General features: G+C 40.6%; 1 protein-coding gene across 1 annotated transcript in view; it reads left to right on the top strand.

Annotated features, from left to right (window-relative positions):
* LOC117007794 (ethanolaminephosphotransferase 1-like) overlaps window positions 1-23,793 on the top strand; it is a 57,815-nt gene that overhangs the window by 23,701 nt on the left and 10,321 nt on the right. Inside the window, exons 5-7 of the mRNA XM_033081210.1 lie at window positions 3,589-3,857; window positions 12,399-12,507; window positions 23,271-23,319. Of these exons, the coding sequence (XP_032937101.1) occupies window positions 3,589-3,857; window positions 12,399-12,507; window positions 23,271-23,319 (427 nt within the window). The remainder of the gene's footprint in view (window positions 1-3,588; window positions 3,858-12,398; window positions 12,508-23,270; window positions 23,320-23,793) is intronic.

The following is a 23,793-nucleotide window of genomic DNA, read 5'->3' as shown; positions in this document are numbered from 1 at the left end:
TATGAATCTTTCTGAGACAAAATCAGAATATAAGAATTCTAAAGCAGTGGAAGTGTGGGGCAGTATATGCTAACTATCGAACACACACCATTTTTGGCATGAATTATTTCAAACTGAAACCTAAACCAGAAAATATTTTCAGTCTTTTAAAAATCTAATGAAACTACATGGAAAATGTGGTTAAGAATTTCTGAAAATCCAGTTGATGTATGTGTCATATAGTTCCTGTATTTTTTCCCATGACCATTATAATTAGAAGTACTGTATTTTGGGACAACATTATAAGCTTATTTCTGGAAGAACCAAAGTTCTTGCAAAATAAAAACCACTATTTCCCTGTGAGGTACATATTTTGGTATCTATATACTTGTGTGATAACCTAAAATTTATGAACAGACAAACCTTCTAACATTCTTATTGTTAAATAGTAACACGTGCGTAACTGAATCTTGTCTGATTTGGGATAGGTGTTCTCAGAATATAAAACATCATAAACTCTTCAGGATTGCTTATATCTTTATTAGCTTTGTTAGGTTTCAGGGATATTGTTTAATGGATGGAAGAATTTCTAATTTTATTGCAACACCTTTCAAGTAATCTCAAGCCTATACAGTTTTCTTTCTGCACATTTCAGGAAGATGCTGAAAATTAATTGGAAATGTTTATAGAGAGAGAATGAAGGAGGCAAGCTATATTTGAAATTCTCTATGAGATATTTAAGTTTTAGAGTTCTGAGAACTGTCTCAAGAGATTTGTGTTTGAGTAGAGGATATATCACAGCTGTTTAGGTATTACAATAGAAATATAGTCTAAAATCTTTACAAAATGAAATCCTGTGTTTTCCTGGTTTAGGTCCCTGAAGTATATTTACATTAAATAAAACTCATAGTACTGCCAAATAATCCAGAGAAGTAAGTAGAATATGATCTACAGCAGCTGTGGACTCTTTGGTCTCACTCTGCTGGGTTGTGTTCCCAGTCAATTTTGGTTATTAATGCTATCTATAGCTAATTGTTGTTAGCTATAGCACCTTCCAAGTAATATCAAAAAGAAAAGCATCTCCATTTTATTTATAGATTCAGGACAAAACCAAGTAATCTGAGAGTTTGTTCTGTGTACTTTTTCCTAAGAGGTTTATCCAGCATGTTTATACTTAACTTTAAGAGGAAAATAGTTCTATTTTTCACCTGCACAGTCTCAGAAAAGAGACTAAGGGAATGGTTTGACATTGCAACTAAGAAGTGTTACAGCTGCTAGACCACCTTTCTCCTCCCTGCATCCACCATCCCTTTTGCCATCTCCCTTGCATTTTGTACCATTCACAGTACCAATTCAGTGACCCAGAAGAAATTCGACAGCAGTGAGCTATCAGATCAACTCAAACCTTATTGTCCAACTACATCCTCAGAGTAAGGTCCTCTGCAGTGATGGATAATTTTTTAAACACTCAAGTACTACAATCAATCAACACATAATGCACCTTAACTATAATGCATGCTTAGAATCATATAGTCATGGATGGAAATCATGTTAGAAAAGATCTTTAAGGTCCAACCATTAACCCAGCAATGCCAAGTCCACCACTAAACCATGTCCCCAAGTGCCACATCTGCACATTTTTAAAATACTTCCAGCGATGGCAACTCCACCACTTACCTGAGCAGCTGTTCCAATGATTGACAACTGTCTTGGTGTAGAAGTTCTTCCTAATGTCCAGTGTAACCTCCCCTGGTGTAACCTGGGACTGTTTCTTCTTGTACCTGGGAGAAGAGACTGACCCCCATCCTATAAAAACCTCCTTTCAGGTGGTTGTAGAGAGTGATAAGGTCACTTCTGAACCTCCTTTTCTCTGGGCTAAACCACCCCAGCTCTTTTAGACACTCCTCATAAGATTTTGCTCCAGACCCTTCCCCAGCTTTATTGCCCTCTTCTGGACTCTCTCCAGCCTCTCAGTGTCCTTCTTGCAGTGAGGGGCCCAGAACTGAACACAGGATTCAAGGTGTGACCTCACCAGTGCTGAGTACCGGGGGACAATCACTGCCCTCATCCTGCTGGCCACACTATTCCTGGTCCAGGCCAGGATGCCTTTGGCCTTCATGGCCATTTGGGCGCACTCTTTGTATGAAAACTGAAAAACACTTGAAAAAATATAAAGGCACAAATACAAATAAATGTTGTGAAATTTGCTCCATGAAGCTGCTAGTTAACTGTTAGTCATTGAGGTATTGAGCATCAAGCAACATAAATGCCTTAGTGAATCTACCCCAGTGGAGGTCTGAAGGCTCAGAGGGTCCACAGCACCAATGGATGGGGCAAGAAGCCCTATGGACACTTTTCAGCACTTGAAACTGGTTACAGGGACTGATGTAAAAATGTTTCAAGACCACTGGTCGCAAGTAATTATGAGTGTCTTTCTAAAACTCATGAGGAAGGTGGCATTTAGTTTCAGAGCTGAGGTAAGGATAAAAAAATTACATAACTGGAGCAATTACTTTATGAGCAGTACTAACCTGTTGGTATTGAGGGGGCTGTTGTGCTTCAGTTTGCTGTCATCCATGTACGGTAATTTCACGATTATAAGCCGCACCATTTTGTCTAAAATTTTGGTCTGAACCCAAAGTGCAGCTTATAATCAGGTGCAGCTTATATACGGACAAAGAACAAAAAGTTGCTGAGGACAGGTATCTGCTGAGAAAGGCAGGAACTTCTCTATGAAATGGAGAATGTAAACTCCCTCCCTCCAAATTATTATAATCTTGAAATCAAGGGGCTTTCAGGCAAAAATATGGAAATTAGGAATAACAGTTCTTTTCTAGGGAAATTAAAATAGAAATACAGTACTACAAAGAAACAGACTCCAAACCCTGACAAAGTCAGAGTACAACCTGACACCCTGTCAGGCAGGGTGTTGATAGCAGTCCCATTAAATGGTGGTTGCAGTCCTCCTGTAGTGACAGATGTGATTCAGTTGGAGCAGTGCTCCTGTACAAGGTGCGGTTTCCCTCTGGAGGTCCAGTGGTGATGTGGAGAAATCCGGTTTTCCTCTGGAGTCCAGTGGAGAAAGGGGCTCTCTTAGTGTCCCAAAACCTCTGTTTTTATCTTAGTAAGAAATGTTGGGCTCTTCCCCTGGCTGGAGCAACTTCCAATGGGATACAGTCATTTTATCAGTCACACAGTGGGACTCAATGGCCATTAGCAGAAAATGACTCGCTGGAGGAAGGATGGTTTGTGAAAAGATAAAGAACAATGCCCCGCCTGGTTTCAATGGATGGCCCATTAGCAGAATATCTGCCGTTGAGATAAGGATCACTGCCCCCACCCTCACCAGATGGTGATAGAATAGATACCTTTTATCACACTCTGTATTGTAACGTGCGGCTTATAATCAGGTGCGGCTTATGTATGGACAAAGAATGAAAAGTTGCTGGCACCCGGAGATGAGGCTTATACTCACTGCAGCTTATAATCGTGAAATTACTGTAATTTTCCTGTATGATACATATGGCAGCAGTGAATGGTATGTGAAGAAAACTACTCCTTTTTTTGTGCTCAAATTCTTTGTTTCTTGTCCTTTCTCAATCCTTCTAGACTCCATAGATGGGAAACATGCTCGAAGGACTCAGTCCAGTACTCCTCTGGGAGAACTTTTTGACCATGGGCTGGATAGCTGGGCTACCTCCATCTTTGTGCTTTCTTTTTTTTCTGTCTGTTCCCGTGACAATGGGAAGACCGGAGTTTCTGTATATACAATGTATATATATTTAAGCATTGTCTTGTTTAACTTCATGTGTTCACACTGGGAGAAATATAACACAGGAGTTCTTTTTCTTCCTTGGGGATATGATATAAGCCAAGTGGTAAGTATTTATCATCCCTGTTTTGGTTTTTTAACTCTGTAGTTGTTTTCATAATATTAAAGCAATAGAAAAATAGAGTTCAAGGCAAATCTATTTGGCTGAGATATTGAAATATGTGAAATTGCAAAACTCTAATTCAGAAATATTTTCTGCATTTGCAATAAAGGACTGTTCTTCAGCAGATTGTCAGCATCAGATTCATTGCTATTCAGGAGAAAAAAGGCTTGCAGCAAGCCTAGCAGCCAGACAGTGCCCATGAGAATGTAATTTAACTGTGCTTGGTTTGTGGTATTAACAAAAATTACTTTGCTATCTGAAGCCACAAGCAATTTTCCCCCAATACCATGTTTTGAGGCACTATGTGAATTAGTCCAAGTAGTATCTATTAACAGTAATTACACAGTTATACACTAGCAGACCTTCTCAATTTTATTCTCTTTTACAAGAAATGTGGTAATGGAAATAGCACTGTAACTGTGCAGAGAGAAGTAACTGTTGTCAAATGAGTTCTACCTTTGAAAAAAAAAGTCAGTCATCATGGATGTCAAAAAGTCATAGACTTTCAGTAACATGAATTACTTATCAGCCCACAGTCAGCACCAGCTGAGTTCTTGTCTGGTTTACAGCCCTGTCTTGAGGTGGACCTCTTCAGAAAACATGCCCAGGGCAACACAGTGAATAGTGTCCTCAGTGCAGATGAGTAACAATATTAACAAGCTCAGTGCACTTCCAAGGGCCCAGCACTGGGATTTCTGTGAGCTGGCTTATCTGTGTCTCAGATAGCCAAGGTTTTGCAGCCTGAAGAGTACAGTCAGTCTTCTGAGCTTCCTGTTACAGGCACAAGATGAAAGGTACGGCCAAATAATTGAAAAGAAGTTTGACAAATACTCAAATATGTGTTTTAATGGAAATACAGTATTCAAATTAATGGCTGCAGATGTAGTGCTGTAAACATAATCAGAATCCAGTGGTTTGAGAACAACTCAGAGATGGTGGTCCAGCTGTGGTGCATCTGTGTCATCCCCTAGAAAATAGGTTTTGGGAGAAGAAGTTGGCTCAGGACTAAGACATTAGGCAGCCAGCTGGTCTGCAAGTTTCAGCCATGTCTGTGTAAGGCTTCTCCGTGAGGTTCTTCCAGCAGGAAAGGAATAGCTGTGTTCAAGCCTATTTCACTCGTTGCTCAGATGCTCACTGTACATGTGAATGTTTAGAAAGCTCTGCTGGATCGCTCCAGCATCCAAACTCTATTCGTGGTTCAATCTGGGAATGGGTATTAACAAGCAGAGCAGTACTGTTAACTCTGTCAGTGCCTGTTAGTGACCTGTGCCTGTGGCCGTGTTTTCTCATCTGGGAAATAATGGTAGCAATATTTCCCTGCCTGACAGATTTGTGGCAAGGCTGAATATCAGTAAAGTTTGTAAACTGCTTTGATTAACTGCAGTGCAAGGTGCTAACAAGTGCTGTTTCCTGTTCCTCTCTGATGCTGAACTGCTGTCCTGCTCACTTGCTTTTTTGTGATGACTTGATTACAATCAAAGTGATAAGCTTGTAAATGTGAGGATTTTTTGATACTATTTAGCATGGTCATCAGCAATGGTGAAAGACTGTAGTATTGAAATCTCTGTATGTCAGTTTTCCATCTGCAAAAAAATAGCTGTTGTAGTTGTGATTGCCTATGAACAAAGAGAAGACAGGATTTGTCACTCAAGATGGTATTTTTCCATTAGTCCAAAATACATTACATGTACACCAGAAAGTACATAATATATTTTTTTTCCAGTTCTACTGACTAGTCTAGTAAAAGATCTTAATTCCCCTAAAAATATGTTCTTGTTTTGTTAACCCATTTGGCAAATTTATATGATATGTGCACTATTAATGATAGCTCTTCATCTCCAGTAACTTGGAGGATACTGGGGACAACAGCAAATGGCTGATGATGAGTAAGAAAGATAATGTTCCCCTTGCTATTTTTTTTTCCCCATTGCTTCTCTGCCAGGTATTCCCACAGCCACATTTAGAGGCAGAGAGTGTGAAAGCACTCACTAGATGCTTGCAGACTGATTCACAATGTTTAGTTTAGTATTTCCTCCATGGCATTCCTAGCTGGATTGCTGCAGGAGTGTGCCTCTCTGTCCTGTCTTTTATTTCACCAACAACTTGACGGTGTCAGACACTCAGGTGGTCTAGTCCCCTGCTTCGGCTTTTAAGCTCCTTGGTAGCCAGGAACCTTGGGCTTTGTTATCACCACAGAACTCAACAAGAACAGTAGTTACTGTCAGCATGCAAATAGAGGAGTGATGACCTTAATGAGCACTTAACCGCATGTGGCTCCCAGGACACTGCTGCTGAGTCAGCTCTGCTGCCCATGACCACAGCCAGCTCATGGGCTCCACCTTAGCTGTGGTGGGGACAGAGCTGCTGTCCCTCATGAAAAAATACCTTGTTATAGGCAGAGAAATCTGTGGGACTTATGCACATCACGTTTTTCTGTGACTTGATGATTCATCAGAACTGGTAACCCAATTAGGCTAGCTGGGCTGTAATTGGCACTCCAATTAGCTTTGATTACAGCAGACAATCATTTGCAGGAAGCTGTGGTTTGTAAACTTGAAAAATGTCTGTAATGTGTCTGAGAGATGCTTGGCCAGAAGGCTGTTGTGTTTGTGGATGCAGAATCAAGGTGACAGCAAATGCAGCAGGGAAAGCTATTCCTGTCTCTCCTCCCTCCTGGACAAGGATCTATCCTGATTCCTGAGTAGCTGGAAAAGATGCAGGGAGAGGAGCCTCTGTACCATAGCATCTAGGCAAATTTAATACGTTTTTGTGTAAGCACACCTATTGGGAACCCCAAAAGTCTGAAGAAAAGGCTAAAAACTAAACCTCTGCTATGATTTGTGAGAAATTGCCATGGATACATCTTGTGAAAACAAAGACTTTTATTTTTGTCACAAGACCAACCAAAGAAAGCTAATTGCTGCAAATTAAGTTTCTTGGAGGGAAAAAAAAAAGACAAAGCTTTCCTGAGAAATTAAAATTTCTGGCTTCTTGCCATATGTTAATTTTCACAGACATTGTCTTTTTTTGTTTTAAAAGAAAAATCTGTTTTCATTCTGAAGAATTTAATATTACCCTAATGAAATACTCGCCTAATCCTGCTGTTGCTTTTCATAAGCCACTGAAGTTGAGTTCATAGCAGGGGAACAAAGTACTAATTTTTCCTTAATATGATGTAATGATACCTCTGCTCCATTGGTGCTGCCTTAAGTGTAACAGGAGATATCCTTTATGTCCTTAATTAAAACTTTAAAAGTGAAGAGCTGTGTGAGAGCTGCAGTGACCCAGACAATTCCACTCTCCTTCCTCTCCCTCTCCCCAGCCAAGAGGGGCAAACTCAGAAGAAGCACAAGCAGCAAAATCCCAAAGGCAACAAGCAGGTCTCTCTGGCCCAGCCCTTGCCCTGCAGGGAGAGGATGACCAAAAATCCCACACACAGAAACAGTTTTGCCTCAAGGGATGGGTGCTTGGACCATGAGCCCCAGGATTTCAGTCTAAAGTGTTTTCCCAGCTGCTCCTGCCTAATGGCTTTGGACAAGTACCACTCTGGGAGTGGTACAGAGGGAGAACCCTCTGCCTGCCTTGGAACTCGGAATAAATGGAGTAGAGGATGCCCCTAGCAACTGAAAATTGTGCAACTTCCTTTTCTCCTTCCTTTCAGTCAAAGCTGGGGAAGTTTCTTCCATGGGTGCCATATATGAGGTTTTCTTTTGGCAAGCTTATTTACAAAACCCGCACTGAAATATGTTCCATGTGACCTTTTCCAGGGATGTACTGTGGTAGCCAGCATTTCAGGAGCTGGCAGAGAAATCCCACACAATGCAAGTGCACATTACATCTTGGAAAAATTTCTACCTTGTCTGAGGGACAAATTAAAAAGCAAAATAAAGATGCAAATATGTTGTTCTTTGGTGACCTTATCAGGACTCGCAGTGTAATTTCAGTTGAAAGGATACTCACTTCCCAAGCTTTTCTAATTTGAAGTGTCTGTGGAAAGCATAGCCTTTCTTGTGAAGAGAAAATATTATTCCTTAGTTCCAAAGCTGGAGCACAATGGAATTGTTGAAGTAAGAGAAGTGATAGCAGAGGGGAAGCAGTGCTGGCCAGACCATGGTGTCTGCTTCAAGCTGTCTCTGGACACGGCTGGAAACTGATGTCAATACTCAGTTATCTGAGGGAAGCCCCATGGTGTATCCATGTGAAATCTGAACAGAAGAACCTGCTGTGCACAGGCTTTTTCTGCAGCAGACTGCTTCATTCTTAACCACTTGATTATGATTCCCCACAAACCTTTCTTGATTAACTAATCTTCCATGTGCCTTTGACTATTTGTCTATAATGTCTAAATGCAAAGTGATCTTTTTAGGTAAAATTTTTCAAAGTCTAAGATTTGCAACCTTCAACTATTTATTGAAAGAAAAAAAAACTGAGGAAAAAAACAAGTGGAAAAATTGCACATTACATTAAAGCTAACTCCTGTTTAAATAGCTTGTAGAAAATAATTCTTACTCTTTTAGGCAATGTCACATTTATTATCAGAAAAATGAAGTAGCCTTGTATTTTAAATTACTTTGCTTTCTAGATGTCTATTTTGTGCATTGTGTTAATGGAAAATATTTCAACACACGAGCAGTTAGTACTATAGCAATATGCTAGTGATTTGAATATTACAGTAAAATTAATGTCAGGTTTTTGTGGAATCATAAAGAATTTAAAAGCATATCCATGTTTTTTTAAAAGATGACAAAATATTTGATTTTTTTTCATCATGTAGAATATCACACAGCATACGAAATGTGTGTAAAACAGAAATGGTAAATCAATGCTAAGAAAAAAAAAGTATGCACACTCATAGTCTAAAAATATCAAGTATTTTAGAGAACAGGTAAGAGGCTAGAAGGTAGAAGACTTTGAGGGGTTGTACTGCCTTGTGTTTGTATAGAACTTTCCCAAAGCCACATGAAAAAATTATTCTGATTTTACACAGGAACAAACGTGACTGTGTTGCTGTTGTTTGCAAAATTGTGGCAAGATAGGGAACCCCTGCTCAGAATCCAGCTGTCCTGCTGTCAGCTATATCAAAAAGCCTACAAATTAACCCCTTGTATTTCCACATTTTTCTCATCATAAGTATTCCTCATCCTCATAGAGAAGATCTTGGAAAGCCAAAAATATTCCTGGTCAGATGCTGCCAAGAGTTGAAATCCAGGATTCAACCCACCTACATTACCTTGCTGTAGTTCTCACTTGTGTTATTGTGGTGAGTGGATGCTAGGCACCCACCAAAGCTGTTCTATCCCTCTGAAACAGAACAGAGGAGAGTAAATGTAATGAAAAGCTCATGAGTTGATTGAAGGACAGGGAGAAATCACTCACAAATTACTATCATGGGCAAAAGAGACTCAGGGATATTAACTGAATTTCTTATGAATCAAAATCAAAGCAGGATAATGAGAAGACAAATCTTAGAACCACCTTTCCCCTACCTTCCCTTCTTTCTGGGTTCTACCTCCAGTCCCCCACTGGTAGTGGGACACAGGGAGACAGGGAATGGGGGTTATGGCTGTTCATTATAGATTGTTTCTGCTGCTGCTCAGGAAGAGGAGTCCTCCCTCTGGGTTCCTCCCATGGGAGGAAGTTTTCCGTGAACTTCTCCAATGTCAGTCCATCCCATGGGCTACAGTTTTCCATGAACTGCTGCACCATGGGTCACATTTTCCATGGGCTGCAGTCATTCAGGCACAGCCTGCTCCAGTGTGGGTCCCCCACAGGACCATCAGTCCTGCCAGGAAACCTGCTCCAGCATGGGCTCCTCTCTCCACAGGTCTGCAGATCCCTGCCAGGACCCTGCTCCAGCACAGGCCTCCCACAGATTCATAACTTCCTCTCAGGCACACACCTGCTCTGTTGTAGGGGCTTACAGGTGATCTCTGCATCCCCCTGGACCTCCCTGGGCTGCAGGGGCACAGCTGCATCACCATGGGCTGCACCATGGGCTGTAGGGGAGTCTCAGCTCTGGTGCCTGGAGCACCTCCTGTCTCTGCTTCTCCACTGACCTTGTGTGCAGGGTTGTTCCTCTCCCATATTCTCACTCTTTTCTTCTCTGGCAGCAATTAAAACTGCACAGTAAGTTTTTTGTTTGCTTTTTTATTTTTTTCCTTTTAAAATATGCTATCCCAGAGGCACTGTCACCATTTCTGGTTGGGGCAGCCTTGGCCAGTGGTGGGTCCATGCTGGAGCTGGCTGGCATTGGCTCTGCTGTACATGGGAAAAGCTTCTAGAAGCCACCCTTGTAGACCCTCTGCTACCAAAAACTGCCCACAGAAATAAAATACAGTTATGTCATTTGGACTTCTCATTTTACAAAAGGCTGAAATTATTTTTACTTGCTAAAGACTACATATCTGAAAAGTACTAAAGCTGGTTGATGGTAGAGATATGTTGAAAACTTGACCATCTTAAGTAGAATTATTCAGTTGCACTTAAGAACACTGTTTTACTTTTTTTCTTTACCAGCAGTGCCTTTAAAAACAGTTTATACAACTGATTAACAGACTTAGGCTTTGCTAATAATTTTGGCAATCTTCAATTTTTTACTAGTATAGCTTAGATCAAGGGATACAGCCATTTTCTCATCCTTCCAGCTTTCTAAAGGAGGTCTACTTTCTAAAGTAGGAGACTGCTTCAGTGTAGTCAAAGTGATGAGTCCTTAAAAAACAATATACCAAAATTTTGAAGCCAAGGAGTGGTTTTTTTTCATGTGCTACATCTGTTAAGAGGCAGTCCTGATCTGGGAGTCTTGCATCATCAAATCCCAGGGCAGGGCATTCCCTGTGAGAGCCCATTGCATCCACACTCCTGTTCCTAGACATGCACTGACATCTGACAGTGATGTTCGTGACTGTCCTGCCAAAAGTACTGACTGTAATAATGGTTAATACTGAAATTCCTCTTTTATCACGCGCCAGAAAAAGTCTGTTCAGGATTCAACGTGTGAGGGTAAATTCAGGCTCTGTCAAAGCCAGTTGGAGTTTTGCCATCAACTTTGATGGGGTCAGGATTCCATCCATCATGTCTTATGGGTAATATAATACAATTTCTTCAGGAAGGCAAATGTTAGCTCTGATGCAGTGGATTGCAAAACCCATTACACATGTCCAAAATTTGACTCACTGTCTTCAGTGGCCCAAGACATAATGGAACTCACTAGTGTCTGCTCTTCCTTGCTGCAGATCTGTTGTGCTGCTTGTTCTTGGAGAGGCAATTCAAATATCCTGTTCCACAATTCAAAATCCAAGCAAAACCTCTTAAAGATCTACAGACTGACAGGGCAATAATCTTGGTTTCAGAGACAGAGAAGTAGGTAAAACCAAATGTAGTATTATCTACGTGTGATAGAAGTTTAAGTGACATCAGCATTCTGCTCCTAATCTGTGATCTTAAAAAACCTGTTAATTAATAAAGAGATTTTCAGTGGATCTTGAAGTTAGAATTTAATAGAAGACTAGAAATCTGCTTGTTAAAGTTCAAATGGAGAAAACATATAACATAGAAAAAATAAGTATTAAAAAACCTAAATAAGTAGTAAAATCTGAAAGATAAGTAAGGCTGGAAACTGTTTTTCATCCCAGAGTAAGAGGATGTATTGAGTGGAAAATATAAAGGTTACTGAATGTTGCTTGGGAATAAATAGATGAATATGCAGTTTTCTAAATGGCATTGTAATTAACATTGTGAATTTAATTTAGAGCTGGTGTACCATGAAACATACAGCCCCTTCCTTTTAGGTCCTATGGCAAAACTAAACAGCTGAGAACAAAGCAGGCTAGAGCAACAGAAGGGCAGCAGTCCCTCCAGCTGTGTGCTCCTGAGTCCTGTGTATGTGTCCTTTCACTCCTAATGACATCTATGTGATTCTTTTTGTGTCCTGTAATGATGTTATCTATCAAACAAATTAAAAAACAGGGAAGACTTCATCTCCTTCCCATTCTTTTTATGTCTTCACATTCCATTGAATGTTTTTATTATTTTTTATTATTCTTTCAGGTGAGCTTAGGGTTCTTCTCCCCCGCCACCTCAGTTATTCTGATGTGATCAGTTCAAGGGGCAGAGCTGCAAAAATAACCATATTGCTAATTCTGAAGTCTGTATCCAAAAACAGGGAAGTGCATGTGCAGTGGGGAAACCTGGCATTAAAAGTGGATTTAGGTATTATGAAAAGGTGAGTCAGTAATATCACATACAAACAGATGTACACATTACCAGGGAAGTTGCTTGCTTGCCATATTTCATACCTTTTAAATAATTCTGTTGGTGACCCTGCAAGTTGCTTCACTGCTTAGAAGTAAGGTAAAGGTAAAGTAGGGACTGGAGGTAATGGACAGATTCTTTTTTTTCCACTTTTGCATTTGTATTAAGATGTTAAGTGAAATTCTCTACCTTTACATGTAAAGGATTGAAAATATGTTATCTTTTTTTCTGTAGGTGTTAATAGCAGCATATCTGCTCACCGGCACTGTTGGTGTGGAGGTCTGGCAGAAGCCTTTGCTGTTTGGTTATTATATTACAGATGTATTAGTTATCCTGCTTATAGGTAAGTGTCCAGATCTCTGCAAAAGTGTACTGCTTTTTAATTATTTTGATTTGATATTTTTTTTATATTTCCCTCCTTTTTTTTTTGTTTGTTTTACTTTTGTAAGTGTTGACTAGTCCTAAAATACATTAATAGATATGATTTAACAGGTTAATACTTGAAAAATTTTAAAAAGTAGGTAATGTAGGAAATTTTTTTCCTCATTGAATTATTATATGCTACACACAAATAATATAGAAAATATTCCTCATCTGCATGTGCAGTTCAGTGCAATGTGCTGGCTGGCTGGGCTCCCAAAATCTCAGGAACTCCTCATGTCACTCAGGTAAAATGTCACTTACATTTATGTATATTCTAAGTTTAATGTTTTGGCCTGAAGCACACTATGTTCCAAAACATTATGAACAGAGGGAATGAGACATTATTTAAATAACCTTAGATGCACAACTATAAATATGAATAAAAGACAGGTGGTTTTGAAGCTCTTCTTTAGAATTCCTCTGCAAACAGAAGAGTTTTATTTTTCATACACAGCAGTAGCCTCCTTGGCCATTATTTGATACTGTCAGTGTAGTTCAAAATGAGCATTGAATGTTTTTTGACTGCTGCATCAAGACTGAGAACAAGAGCAGTTACATTTTAATGAGTTAAAAATATAGAAGCCTTAGCTGAAAATCTGTGTAAGCAAAATGGCTTTGATGTGTTGCTTGGAAGGTGAAGAAATTAGCATATGCATTTTGGAGATTTTTATATGAGCATACAAGTGGTGAGAAGAGGGCACCAAAATACTGTTTGGCACAAACACTCTAGGCTTGCATCCCAAGAAATGGCTTCTGCCCTTGAACCAAACGGAGGACTTGGTTATAGGTGCTTGCTCCATGCCAACTCTTTAGGAGCCATTTGAGCATTTTGCAGTGATGTGCTCTCACCACCCTCCTCCCATGGCAAGGCTGTCAACAGGTACCACCTCCTGCCCCAGCGCTGTTTCCCAAAATTCCCAGCTTAGAAAGGTCCCTGTGTGCAGGCTGTGCTTTCTAATGAGCAGTGTGTGCAAGGACATGGCTTTGTGCTTTACCCTGAGTATAAAACCAACAGTGGGTGACCAAGACTCTACAGTATTTTTCTAGTTGGACCTGATTTAGGCACTCTGAAGAAAAGAAAGAAAGGAGCGGGGGGGAAATGACAGTGGTTGCCTTTTCAATAATCAGTGGTTTATTCACTTTGGCAGAGGTATAGCTGTAAACAGGGAGTGACTTGTGCTCTTGAAGCAGCCCTGCAGGCCCAGGGGAGATGGGTGCTGGTTCACCCAGAATGGGCAGGTTAGGGCAGTGTTAGGTGCAGGCAGGGGCCAGCCCACTGAACATGCTTGTTCTGTGCTACACACATCAGTGCTTGGTTCCTGTCACTAAGACACATGACAGCCCGTTCAGGGAGTACTCTGATGGCTTCCCTTGCACTTGGGAAGCCATGGATGAAGGTTTAATTCAAACTGTTCAACATAGTAGGAATGTTTGTGGAAGGGAAGCATTTCAGCATTATCACATCTGCAGGGGTGAGCATCCTTTTTCACACTCTGCCAGAAACAGCTGCAAAGCAGTGTTTGACTGTTCCAGTAACACTAGAAAGAAGTACAATAATTTCACGATTATAAGCCGCACCATTTTGACTAAAATTTTGCTCCCAAACCAGAAGTGCGGCTTACATTCAAGAGCTGCTTACATATGAACAAATTTTGGAAATTTCCCAACCAGGAAGTCCGAGCCAGCAGCAGCCCCGAGCCAAGGCAGAGCCCGCCCGGCCCCGGGCAGCGGGGCAATGGCAGCGCAACGGCAGTGCTGCCCGGTCCCAGGGGGCGCGGCAGCGGCACCAGCCGGGCACGCCCCTCTCCCTCTTCCCAGCAGCACCGGCCAGGCACGCCCCTCTCCCTCCTCCCGGTGGCACCAGCCAGGGATGCCCCTCTCCCTCTTCCCAGCAGCACCGGCCGGGCAAGCCCCTCTCCCTCCTCCTGGCGGCAATGGCCGGGCACACCACTCCCCTGCCTCCCGGCGGCAGCAGCGAGCGGGGCTGGGGCCGCTCCCAGTGGCTGTCCCGAGCAGGGCCAAGCCAGTAAACCCCGTGATCACGTGATTCTGTTACTATTTGGCAACTTTGTGAAAATTGCACACGGATCCTTGCTGTGAACGAAAGTGCGGTTTACTATCTGGTGCGGCTTATATATGGAGGAAAACCAAAACGTTGCTGACACCCCGGAAGTGCAGCTTATAATCAGTGCGGCTTGTAATCGTGAAATTACTGTATTGCTTCTCTTTTCTGTAGTATGTTTGTATGAATGGATTTGTGAATACATCATTGTCCCAAGCAGAGTAGGTTTAACTAAGAGCCAAAAGGTTTCTCCAAAAACCTTGTTTCTAGCACACTATCCACAATGACAAGTTTTGCAAAGTAGTTGAAGTTAAATATGGGTGTAAAGTATGCAAAATAATAGTCTTGGTTGACTCTATATTACAGAATCATCACAGTGCTTAGTAAATCTTTTAGAAACTAAGTTTAAATATAAGAAAAGTAGAATCCTTCCACTAAGGATCATGCTGGTCCAGAAAGCACTGCCATTTCACATCTGAATCTCAGCTCAGCAGTAAGGTGGTTATCATTGGGTAGCCTGTGTGCAGTGACTAGGGATATGTCAAGTTTTTAGAAGCTTGTGGTAAATTGCAGGACCCCACTGTGGCTGCAGGAAAAAGCACCTAACCTACACCTAGGGCCAAGCAGCCAGGAAGATTCAATTATTCTCTCCCTTAGAGAGACTGCAGCAACTGTGTCTTGCTCAGCCAGAACCATTCGTATCAGAGAGCCCACTCTGCCTTGTTCAGTTAAATGCCTTTGTGGCTAGTAAAAAACAAAGTGGGCCTCTGATGCTTTTTACAAGCTAGTTTCCCAGGATCCTGAGAGGAGCCATTAAACATAAATGGCTGTGCTTAACCATCTGATGGCATTTAGTAGTCACTAGTGGTCCTTCTAACAAGGAACCTGTAGCTGCTCCATCAATACATGGCATTTGTTTGGTGTTTTTACTGTTCTGTACACAACAGGAATTCAGCTGCTGAGCCATCGTTCTCCAAGAGCAGCTGGGCTTTAGCTCGTACCTTCTGTGGTGGGAAGGAATCCAAATGAGATGCACAGGAGTGTTTTTCAGATGTCTTTCCTGGAGTTTTCTGGGAAAAAAAATAACCCGTGTATAACCTAAGGATGAACTCTGTGAAAGCACCTCCTCAGAGGAAGCTGTGGTATCACCAGGTGACACTCACTCATTGAAAATAATGGAGCTTTTATCAGGTGCCAGAACACACAAAGATATACATAAAAGTGCACCAATACTGGTGTTTAGATTAGATGTTTTAGGAAAGAGAGCTTTATGTATGTTCCTGGGAACTGTCTGGCACACTGTGAACACCTGTAGGAAAGCCAAATCTTAAGCTGCTGAGCAGTGACCTCAGAGGACTACCCTGTGAAACAGAGAAACTTCAGCATAGTATTTTATGGGAACTTGTCAGCTACCCAGCAAACTGATCCCGTAATTTTTACCGGCAGTGAATGCAATTCCATCCTTCAGCTCCAAAACACACACTTAGCTGGACCCTGAATCGTTGAGGAACGTCCTTCTGTTTCCAGAGCACGTTGACCTGGCTGCTAGGCAGAGATGCCTTTTCTCTCCCAGCAGGAGAGCAGACAGACCCTTTTAAAGTTACGTGCCTGTGTGCTCATCTGGAACTAATTACTTCTGCACTCATCAGGGCTCCTGTGGATGACACTCCAAAAACTCTCTTGGGACTTAAACACAATTGTCCCATAGCAGTATCTGGCTAACTAGGGTCCCTTCAAAGGGCAGCACTGGGGTGAGAGCTATCATTTATTTTCACTCCTCCAGGGCATCCCAAATGCCTAAGGTTCCCTGTCACTGTGCTATCAGGTTGAGAGCAATATAAATTATTTACAATAAGCATTTTAAAGCAGTGAGTTCCGCACATAAATTCTAGTACCACAAATGATGCTGTAGACTTTGTAAGAAGATTTTCACTGACAGGTAGGCATCTGTATTTCAGGGAGCAGCATTACTAATTGATGATGGTTTCTGTCTCACATTGCTATTAATGAGCATGCTCTGCAATGAAGCATTTCCCATGTTTGGGGCCTTCATACATGCTCTGTATGAAGATCTTAAAATGTCTAATAAAATTTGAGTTCAGGCTACAATCCTTTCCTCACTGGAGACATGCATCTTACTGGAAATTTCTTTTGGTATATTCTTTTGTTCAGAATTTACTGAGCGCTTGGAAGTTGTGGTGGGATGTACACAAACAAGCAGAGCTAGCACATCAGCTTCATTTCTTAGGAAGGCAAGTTGGAAAAATGATGCCTGGATGCACAGTATCCTGCTCCTTCTTAGTATTAATTGCAACCACAAGAACAGACTTTATGGGAAAAGAATCACTTAAGCATGGAGTGGATATGTTGTACTTCATCAGTGTGTGGCATATGGGGCAGAGACTGTTCTGTAATCCAGACATGGTGTCATGTTTGAGTCCACTCTGTGTGGTCAACAGTGCCCAGATCTGGCTACTTTCTTTTCCCCAGGTTTGCCTGTGGCAAAGCTGAAACAAGTTTTCAAGTGCAGGTTTGAACATGAAATGCGAATTGAGTATTAACATCTGTCAGAGATCTGAAACTTGAACGTTGTTTTAGAGAAGGGGCCAAAAGATTCAGAATTTTTTCCTGTGATGTGCATGGGTTTGGTTTCTATGCTGACTTCTACAGAGTGTTTTCCTTGAGGGTCACTCCTTCCTGAGCTACTAAAGTATGTAAAATGAGGAGTGAAAACATAAATAAACAGATAATAACAGCAAAAAACTAACAATGAGGCCAAGCTGTAACATTTTAAACATACCAATTATTTGAATTCCATCATAGTGGGAAAGCACAGTTTCCCCTCTAAAACAGTGTCTTGTACTTACACTATGCTACATCCTGTGTAAAGGAGAACACACAAGTCCTTGCCATGGGTGTTCATACAGCAGCCTGACTCCTTTTCAGTGTCAGAAACTCTTTAGGAGACCACGGTCATATTATGAATTGTTTCTGCCCCCTGTGAAATAAGTCATTCTGTAGTGATTTCCTTAGTTCCCATTGCAAAGTGGCTGATGGTTCTGCCCTAGTGATGACTTGCTGATTAAACATCAAGCGCTGTGTTTTCAAAATGTTATTGCTCCAACAGGCTTTGACCAGTCCTGTTTGAGAAGTGGGTTAACATGAGTTGGCTTCTACGTGTCTGTCACCAATTTAACATTTATTAAGGCATTGTTGTGACAGATTGTACGAGGCCCTGTTAAAGTGAAGGGTGTGAAATACTCACCTGTCACTTGAGATATATTTTTAAGAAGCCACTGAGTTCATGTTTGGAGTAACTCATGTGAACCAGTCAGAACAATAACCCAGGAGAGCAGAGTGTTCAAGGCCAGAGGCAGAGCAGTGTCACGGGATGCTGATTACAGGTGGGAATGAGTTTGGTGGTGTTAAGATGTGAGGAGTCATTTCAGGGGCTCTGGGAGCCCCAGGAGAAGGTCAGACAAGGGAGCTCCCCTGGCAGAGTCCTTCAGGAAGCCAACCTGGACTTTTCAAATAAAGGCACTGTTTCTCTGGTGCTCAATTTGTGCTGTGCCCAGAAACAGAATGATGTGTGAGCATCAAAGAAGCAGCTACATCCATAAAGTAGTTCTTCAGCCTGTACTAAATCCCTTTGAATACTAATGGTTATCTTACAGGTCAGTTCCAGATAAATGCCATGTGTACTTCCTTAGACACTGAAAATAAGGCATGAAATCAACAATCGTGATAAACACATCTCTTTTCAACGAGCATGATAAATGCATCCCTCTACAATCTTTATACTCAAGAACTATCTTAGATGCTAAACATCCAAAACTTACATCAACTCTGTGCATGAAGACAGTGCTTATGTTTACTTTATTTCCCTTAATCCCCGCAAAATCATTTCATACTGTGGATTTTGGGTATATTTTTCACCCTAATGTATTCAGACTTTACAGGCTCAATTAAATCTGCAAATTATATATTTGTTTTCCAAGGTCCCATTCCCCCCTCCCCCAGCTACTAAGTGGTTTTAAGTTTGCCATTTTACATACTAATGAAATATAATGTCTTTTTTTTAGTGGACAGCTCAAAATGCAATTATGTGTTCGCACAACCAATTAAAAGAGTTATCTGCTCAAGACATGCCTGAGAAGGTCACACTGTTCCATAAAAAGCTTCTGTTCCAGTAACAAGTGCTTCTAAAATGTTCACCTTTTGATGAAGCTTGCTTCCAGGCACTGATCAGTGTGCTAAACATTCAGTGTTTTAAGATATTTTCATGTGTCTAGCTGCTCTAAATGTGCAAGGAATTTGGAAAAAAAAAACAGGGAAAAGGTATTTAAATATTTTACCAAGCTAATATTGAGGCCTGGATATTTTGAATCTAATTTTTCTTATGTGGTGGCTAAGAAAGGTAAATGATAGCATCCCATTTCTTTACATCAAGCATTGATTTTGATGAATTATTAATCCAGAGATGGAAAGGCCAAGCAGTGTAGTGAAGAAGGCCATGCAGAGGTGTGGGCGATTGGAGAGAGGAGAGTGATAGTATTTGATTTGTAAGCTGAAATGCAAGTACAACTGCCTTCTGTTAGAGAGTTGGTCAACTTCTATCATATGCCCAGAAAGTCTGCACAAACCTCTTCCCTGCCTCCCAAATGGGATGAATGCTCTGGGGAGTATTTTTTGGGGGGGCGGGGAGCACAGCAGGGATGGTACTTCACTCAACAAATTCACACAATTTCCAGTGCAGTGTTCACCTAAATTTGCATCCCTGTCACATTCTTTTTTGAATTTTTAAACTTTTAACTATCAGGAAAGCCAGTTCTTAACAAATAAAATTTCAGTGCTTTTCTTAGGACAGTTTAAGGAGGATTCATTTGTTAGGAGCTTATTAACAAAGGGGATTTATGATAGCAAAGGTGTAGAGAAGATAAATAGCAAAGGCTGTCCTTCCTTTGAAGCTCTATAACTTGTTTAGTGGTTTAGGTGTCTTGGAGTCACTTCTTTATTTAGCAGTGTTTACAGTCTGTGAGGTTTTGTGTTTCCAGAAACGTGACTACCTGCATCAGGCTGTTTGCTTTGTCTGAGTGCCAGCATGGGGCTGTTAGGTACTGAAACAGCATTTTCTGGAACTGACAATAGTGTCAGCAGTTTGTTTCTGGCCATAATCTCTCTTTCTTTACAATGACCAAGTCTGTATTTTGCAGAAATACCTGAATCAAATCAGGTACAACAGCCACAGTAACTGCAACATGTCATAGAAAGTCTGTCTGCCTGTAGATCTTCAGTAGTCTTTAAATTTAGTTACATGAGCATTTAAAGTGCCCTCACATAACTAAAATATATTACTGTTAGTCCAAATAACATGGGCAACAAGGTACCAAGGTATCCGTTGTGTACTAGTGTTTCAAAATTATTATTAATTTATTCAGCTGTATCCCACACATCTTATTGGTTTGGAATTGAATTTGCAAGCACTAAATGAAATTTAAAGTTGTCCTTAAGATTGATGAGAATTACCTTTTGATCTCTTTCATACACATGCATATATATATATATGTGTGTGTGTGTGTGTGTGTGCACATATTTATATGCCTGTCTGTGTGCTTTTTACATATACATATTTGGAAAACAAGATAATGCCTTCATTTCTTCACTTCTGATATGTCTTTAATCCTGAATTTCTGAATGCATTGGGATTTGTTTGTTTGTTTGTTTATGCTTATGTTTGGCATTTTATAATATGGACAAAATAATTCCTGATAAAGAGCTTTAGCAATGTTTATTTCTCTGAAAAGAGAGTCTACATTGTGCAACACAGAGGGCTGACGATAGGATTGTACCTAAATCCGAGGATTTGGGCTTGATGCTTTCAACCTAGCGTGACACAAGAATTCCCTGTGTGTCTGTGCCACCCATCTGTGCTTTGGTATTTCTGCCTTTAATATAGGCCTGTGTTCTTACAGTTGAGTCTCAGATTTTCAATCAGCTGAAGAACAGGAAAATACTAAAGAAGAAACTAAAATATCCTGGAAGAGCAGTATACTACTTCCAAGAACGCTTGAGGAGTTCTATTTTCCCATATGTGTTAAAAACATTTAATGAGCTGAAATTGAAATTTAAAAATTATTTAAAAATAGAATATGTACTTTTAGGACATCAAAAACAAACAAACAAACAAAAGCTCCATGATCATCACTTGGGCATGGGTGCCTGGGTGGCTGAGTGCCAGAGAGCCAGCAGTGGGTTTGCTTTCCAGGCTGCACCTTTTGTTCCTCAGAGCAGCAGGGAATGGCAGCAATGCGGATGCAGCAGTTTAGCTTCTGGGCACAAAGGGATCCTTAATGCCAATTAAAAAGCAGACTTAATGAGTACCAAAAGCAGCCCCCAAGCCAGGCCTCTTTAGCTAAAAAAAGATGGGAAAGCAACATGTTGTAGGAAATGATGGAATTCTGAAAATCCCTTAAGAAATGGAGAAACACCCTTTGCTTTCCCTGCTGCATCCTCAGCTCTGCTCTTTCACTGTGCTAAAAACAAAACTGTGTAAAAATACAGGGGAGTAACTGGTGGAACTGCCCCACTTGGAAAGTGGCTTTTTGCTAGCTGGGGGACTGTTTGTGGTCAGTGTGTTATTTCTAACTAAAATGGCACTTCATAAAAATAACAAATTGTTGGCAACCATTGCTCTTTGAATTCTATTTCTAGTTCTAGTCTCTATTTCTGTTCCTCTCGGTTGCTTTTCTCCTAACAAATCAAACTTCAGGATTGCAGCAGGAAATTTAGATTTAACCTCAAGAGTCAATGTTTTGTCTCATGTCTGCTCTAATGTGATACAGATGTTGGAACTGCTGTACGTAACTCAAGATTTTATTGAACTAGCGCTCCCTGCCTAATAGAAAACATAGCTAACTGGAGTGCACATTAAACACAGATCACTCTGAAGCCTGTGAATTTTAGAAATATATTGACAAAATACTTGGGATATTACTTCATTTGCACATCCTTCAACTGTTTGATAGGGAGTTTCTGCCATGATAAAGAAGCAGAGCTCTTAATGGTTTTAAAAAGCAAACCCAGAAGGTAAACCCAAAAAAAATGCAGTACCTGAAATTATTTATAGGCTGGCTTTTCTTTTTTTCCCCCCAGTTCTTTGTTTCCTTCTCTTTAGCAGATAACCAGAAAGACTGGAGAGATAGATTATCCATTGGATCCTTTTTTACTTCTCTTTTCCAACAATCCTGATCTCCATTATTCTTTCATGTTTAATTTTCCTTCTCTTGACTTGTCACAGTGGCCAGGGCATGCTAAACACTTGGGTATGTCCTTGTTGAGGACTGAAGGGTAATACTGACATTTCTAAAGACACTACTGTCACATTAGCCCCAGTACAAAGTAATCTGAAATCATCTCTTTCCTCTCTTCATTTTTCCCCCCATATTGCTAATAATGAGATTAAAGTTTTCTGCTTTTCTGTGTTGCCAGCACAGTGTTTCTTGAATGAGGTGGTTTAGGTCAAAACCAGAAAGTTTAACACATCAGTGTGTTTTTCTTCCCAATAATAAAATAGGAATTATGTATTAATTTAGTGCACCACACCCAAGCCTCATGCCATATAATAAAAAAAACTGTGCAGAAATGTGCTACCCGGAGCTATCTCCAAGCAGCAAATTTACCAGGGAAAAGCCCTCAATACACAGAAAGTGTGTGGCGGGGGGGAAGTACAAACCAAAGATCTCTACAGGGAATGACATAGATTAATAAAGTCATATATATTTCACCTAGTTAGGGCGGACTCATACAGTGGCTTTTTTTTTTTTTTTAAATGTCAAACTTCCACTTTTTGCTGAAAGTCTTCTTTGATTCTTGGGTGGACAGCATATTTTGGATGTGGGTGTTAGAGGGGGTACAGCTGTGTCTTCAGGCAGCTCAGGGGCTGCTGGCAGCTGGGTTGATAATACCAGCAGCAGGGCAGGGAAACACAGTGTTAGCAAAGGTGAAACCCTGGTGCTTTGTGGGTTAAAGCTGAGCTCCACAAACACCACAGCTGTGTTAAAAAAGAAGCAAAAAAATGCTCACTTGTTCAAATGATGGACATGCCATAAACACTAATCAATTTCAGCTATTGCTTTATCAAAGCAGATAATTAATTGACCCTTAATATTTTGAACTATGAACTTATTTCCCCACTCATGTGTACAGCCCAGCTTGAAGTTCATTGTCTTTCTATATTCCACTCAAAGGCTTTTGGTGTTAGACTTGGATTTTTCTAGACAAAACAGCAGCTCATGAAAAGTAAGGCTGTTCTGGGTCCAGAAACCTGTATGAAAAAGAATTGATCCTATCTATTAGCTACATCAGAAATTTTTTTAATATTCTGGTTTTCCCACTCGTTACGTAGGAAATTCTGTATCAGCAACTATTTCTAGCAGCTCTTTTTTTGGGAAAAAAGAGGACAGTTTTATTATTGCCTGAAGTGCCCAAATTGAGTTCATATCCTGTAATGAGTACAGGAACACGGAATCAGTTTTAGAATAGCACACTAGGTCTGTTATCATATGAGAAAACTCTGAGGTCATCAGTGTCAAATTACATATGAATTTTTTTTTCTCTTCCAGGTTTCAGTTTGTTTCTATCATTTCCACAAACACTATACAACATTCACAAGTAAGTTAATTAACAGTAAATAAGTTCTATCACCTTCTATTTAATTCTGTATATTTAACTATTTCCTCATATACAAATAAATGTAATGCTTGAAGTAGTGTAGCTTCTTTCATCCAGATGCTGTCCTGATAATGTAAAAGGTTTTTCTGGTGAGTTTTCAGAATCTGACTTTTTCATGTTTACAACTCTCTCCTTTTCCTTTCATTTGCTTTTCTCCGGGCAATCTCATAGTGGTCCTGCGCAGTAAACTGATGAAGGCTCTGTAGTAAAAAACACTGCATTTTATTTGCAATCAAATGTGATTTGTAACTTCTGCCTGTGCTGGGTGGAATTCTGTAGCTGACCATCCTGCACTTTGTGAAGTACTTAATTGTCTTCCTGGTCCTTCTGTAAAACTCTCCTCTGTATGGAGTCCACAGATAATTGCTATCAGATGTAAGCTAGGCAGGTGGCAAGCTGTGATTACATCTAAGA

This window comes from Catharus ustulatus, chromosome 1 (assembly GCF_009819885.2).
Source record: "Catharus ustulatus isolate bCatUst1 chromosome 1, bCatUst1.pri.v2, whole genome shotgun sequence".
In the NCBI taxonomy this organism is placed as follows: domain Eukaryota; kingdom Metazoa; phylum Chordata; class Aves; order Passeriformes; family Turdidae; genus Catharus; species Catharus ustulatus.
This window is presented reverse-complemented; position numbering and strand designations above follow the sequence as displayed.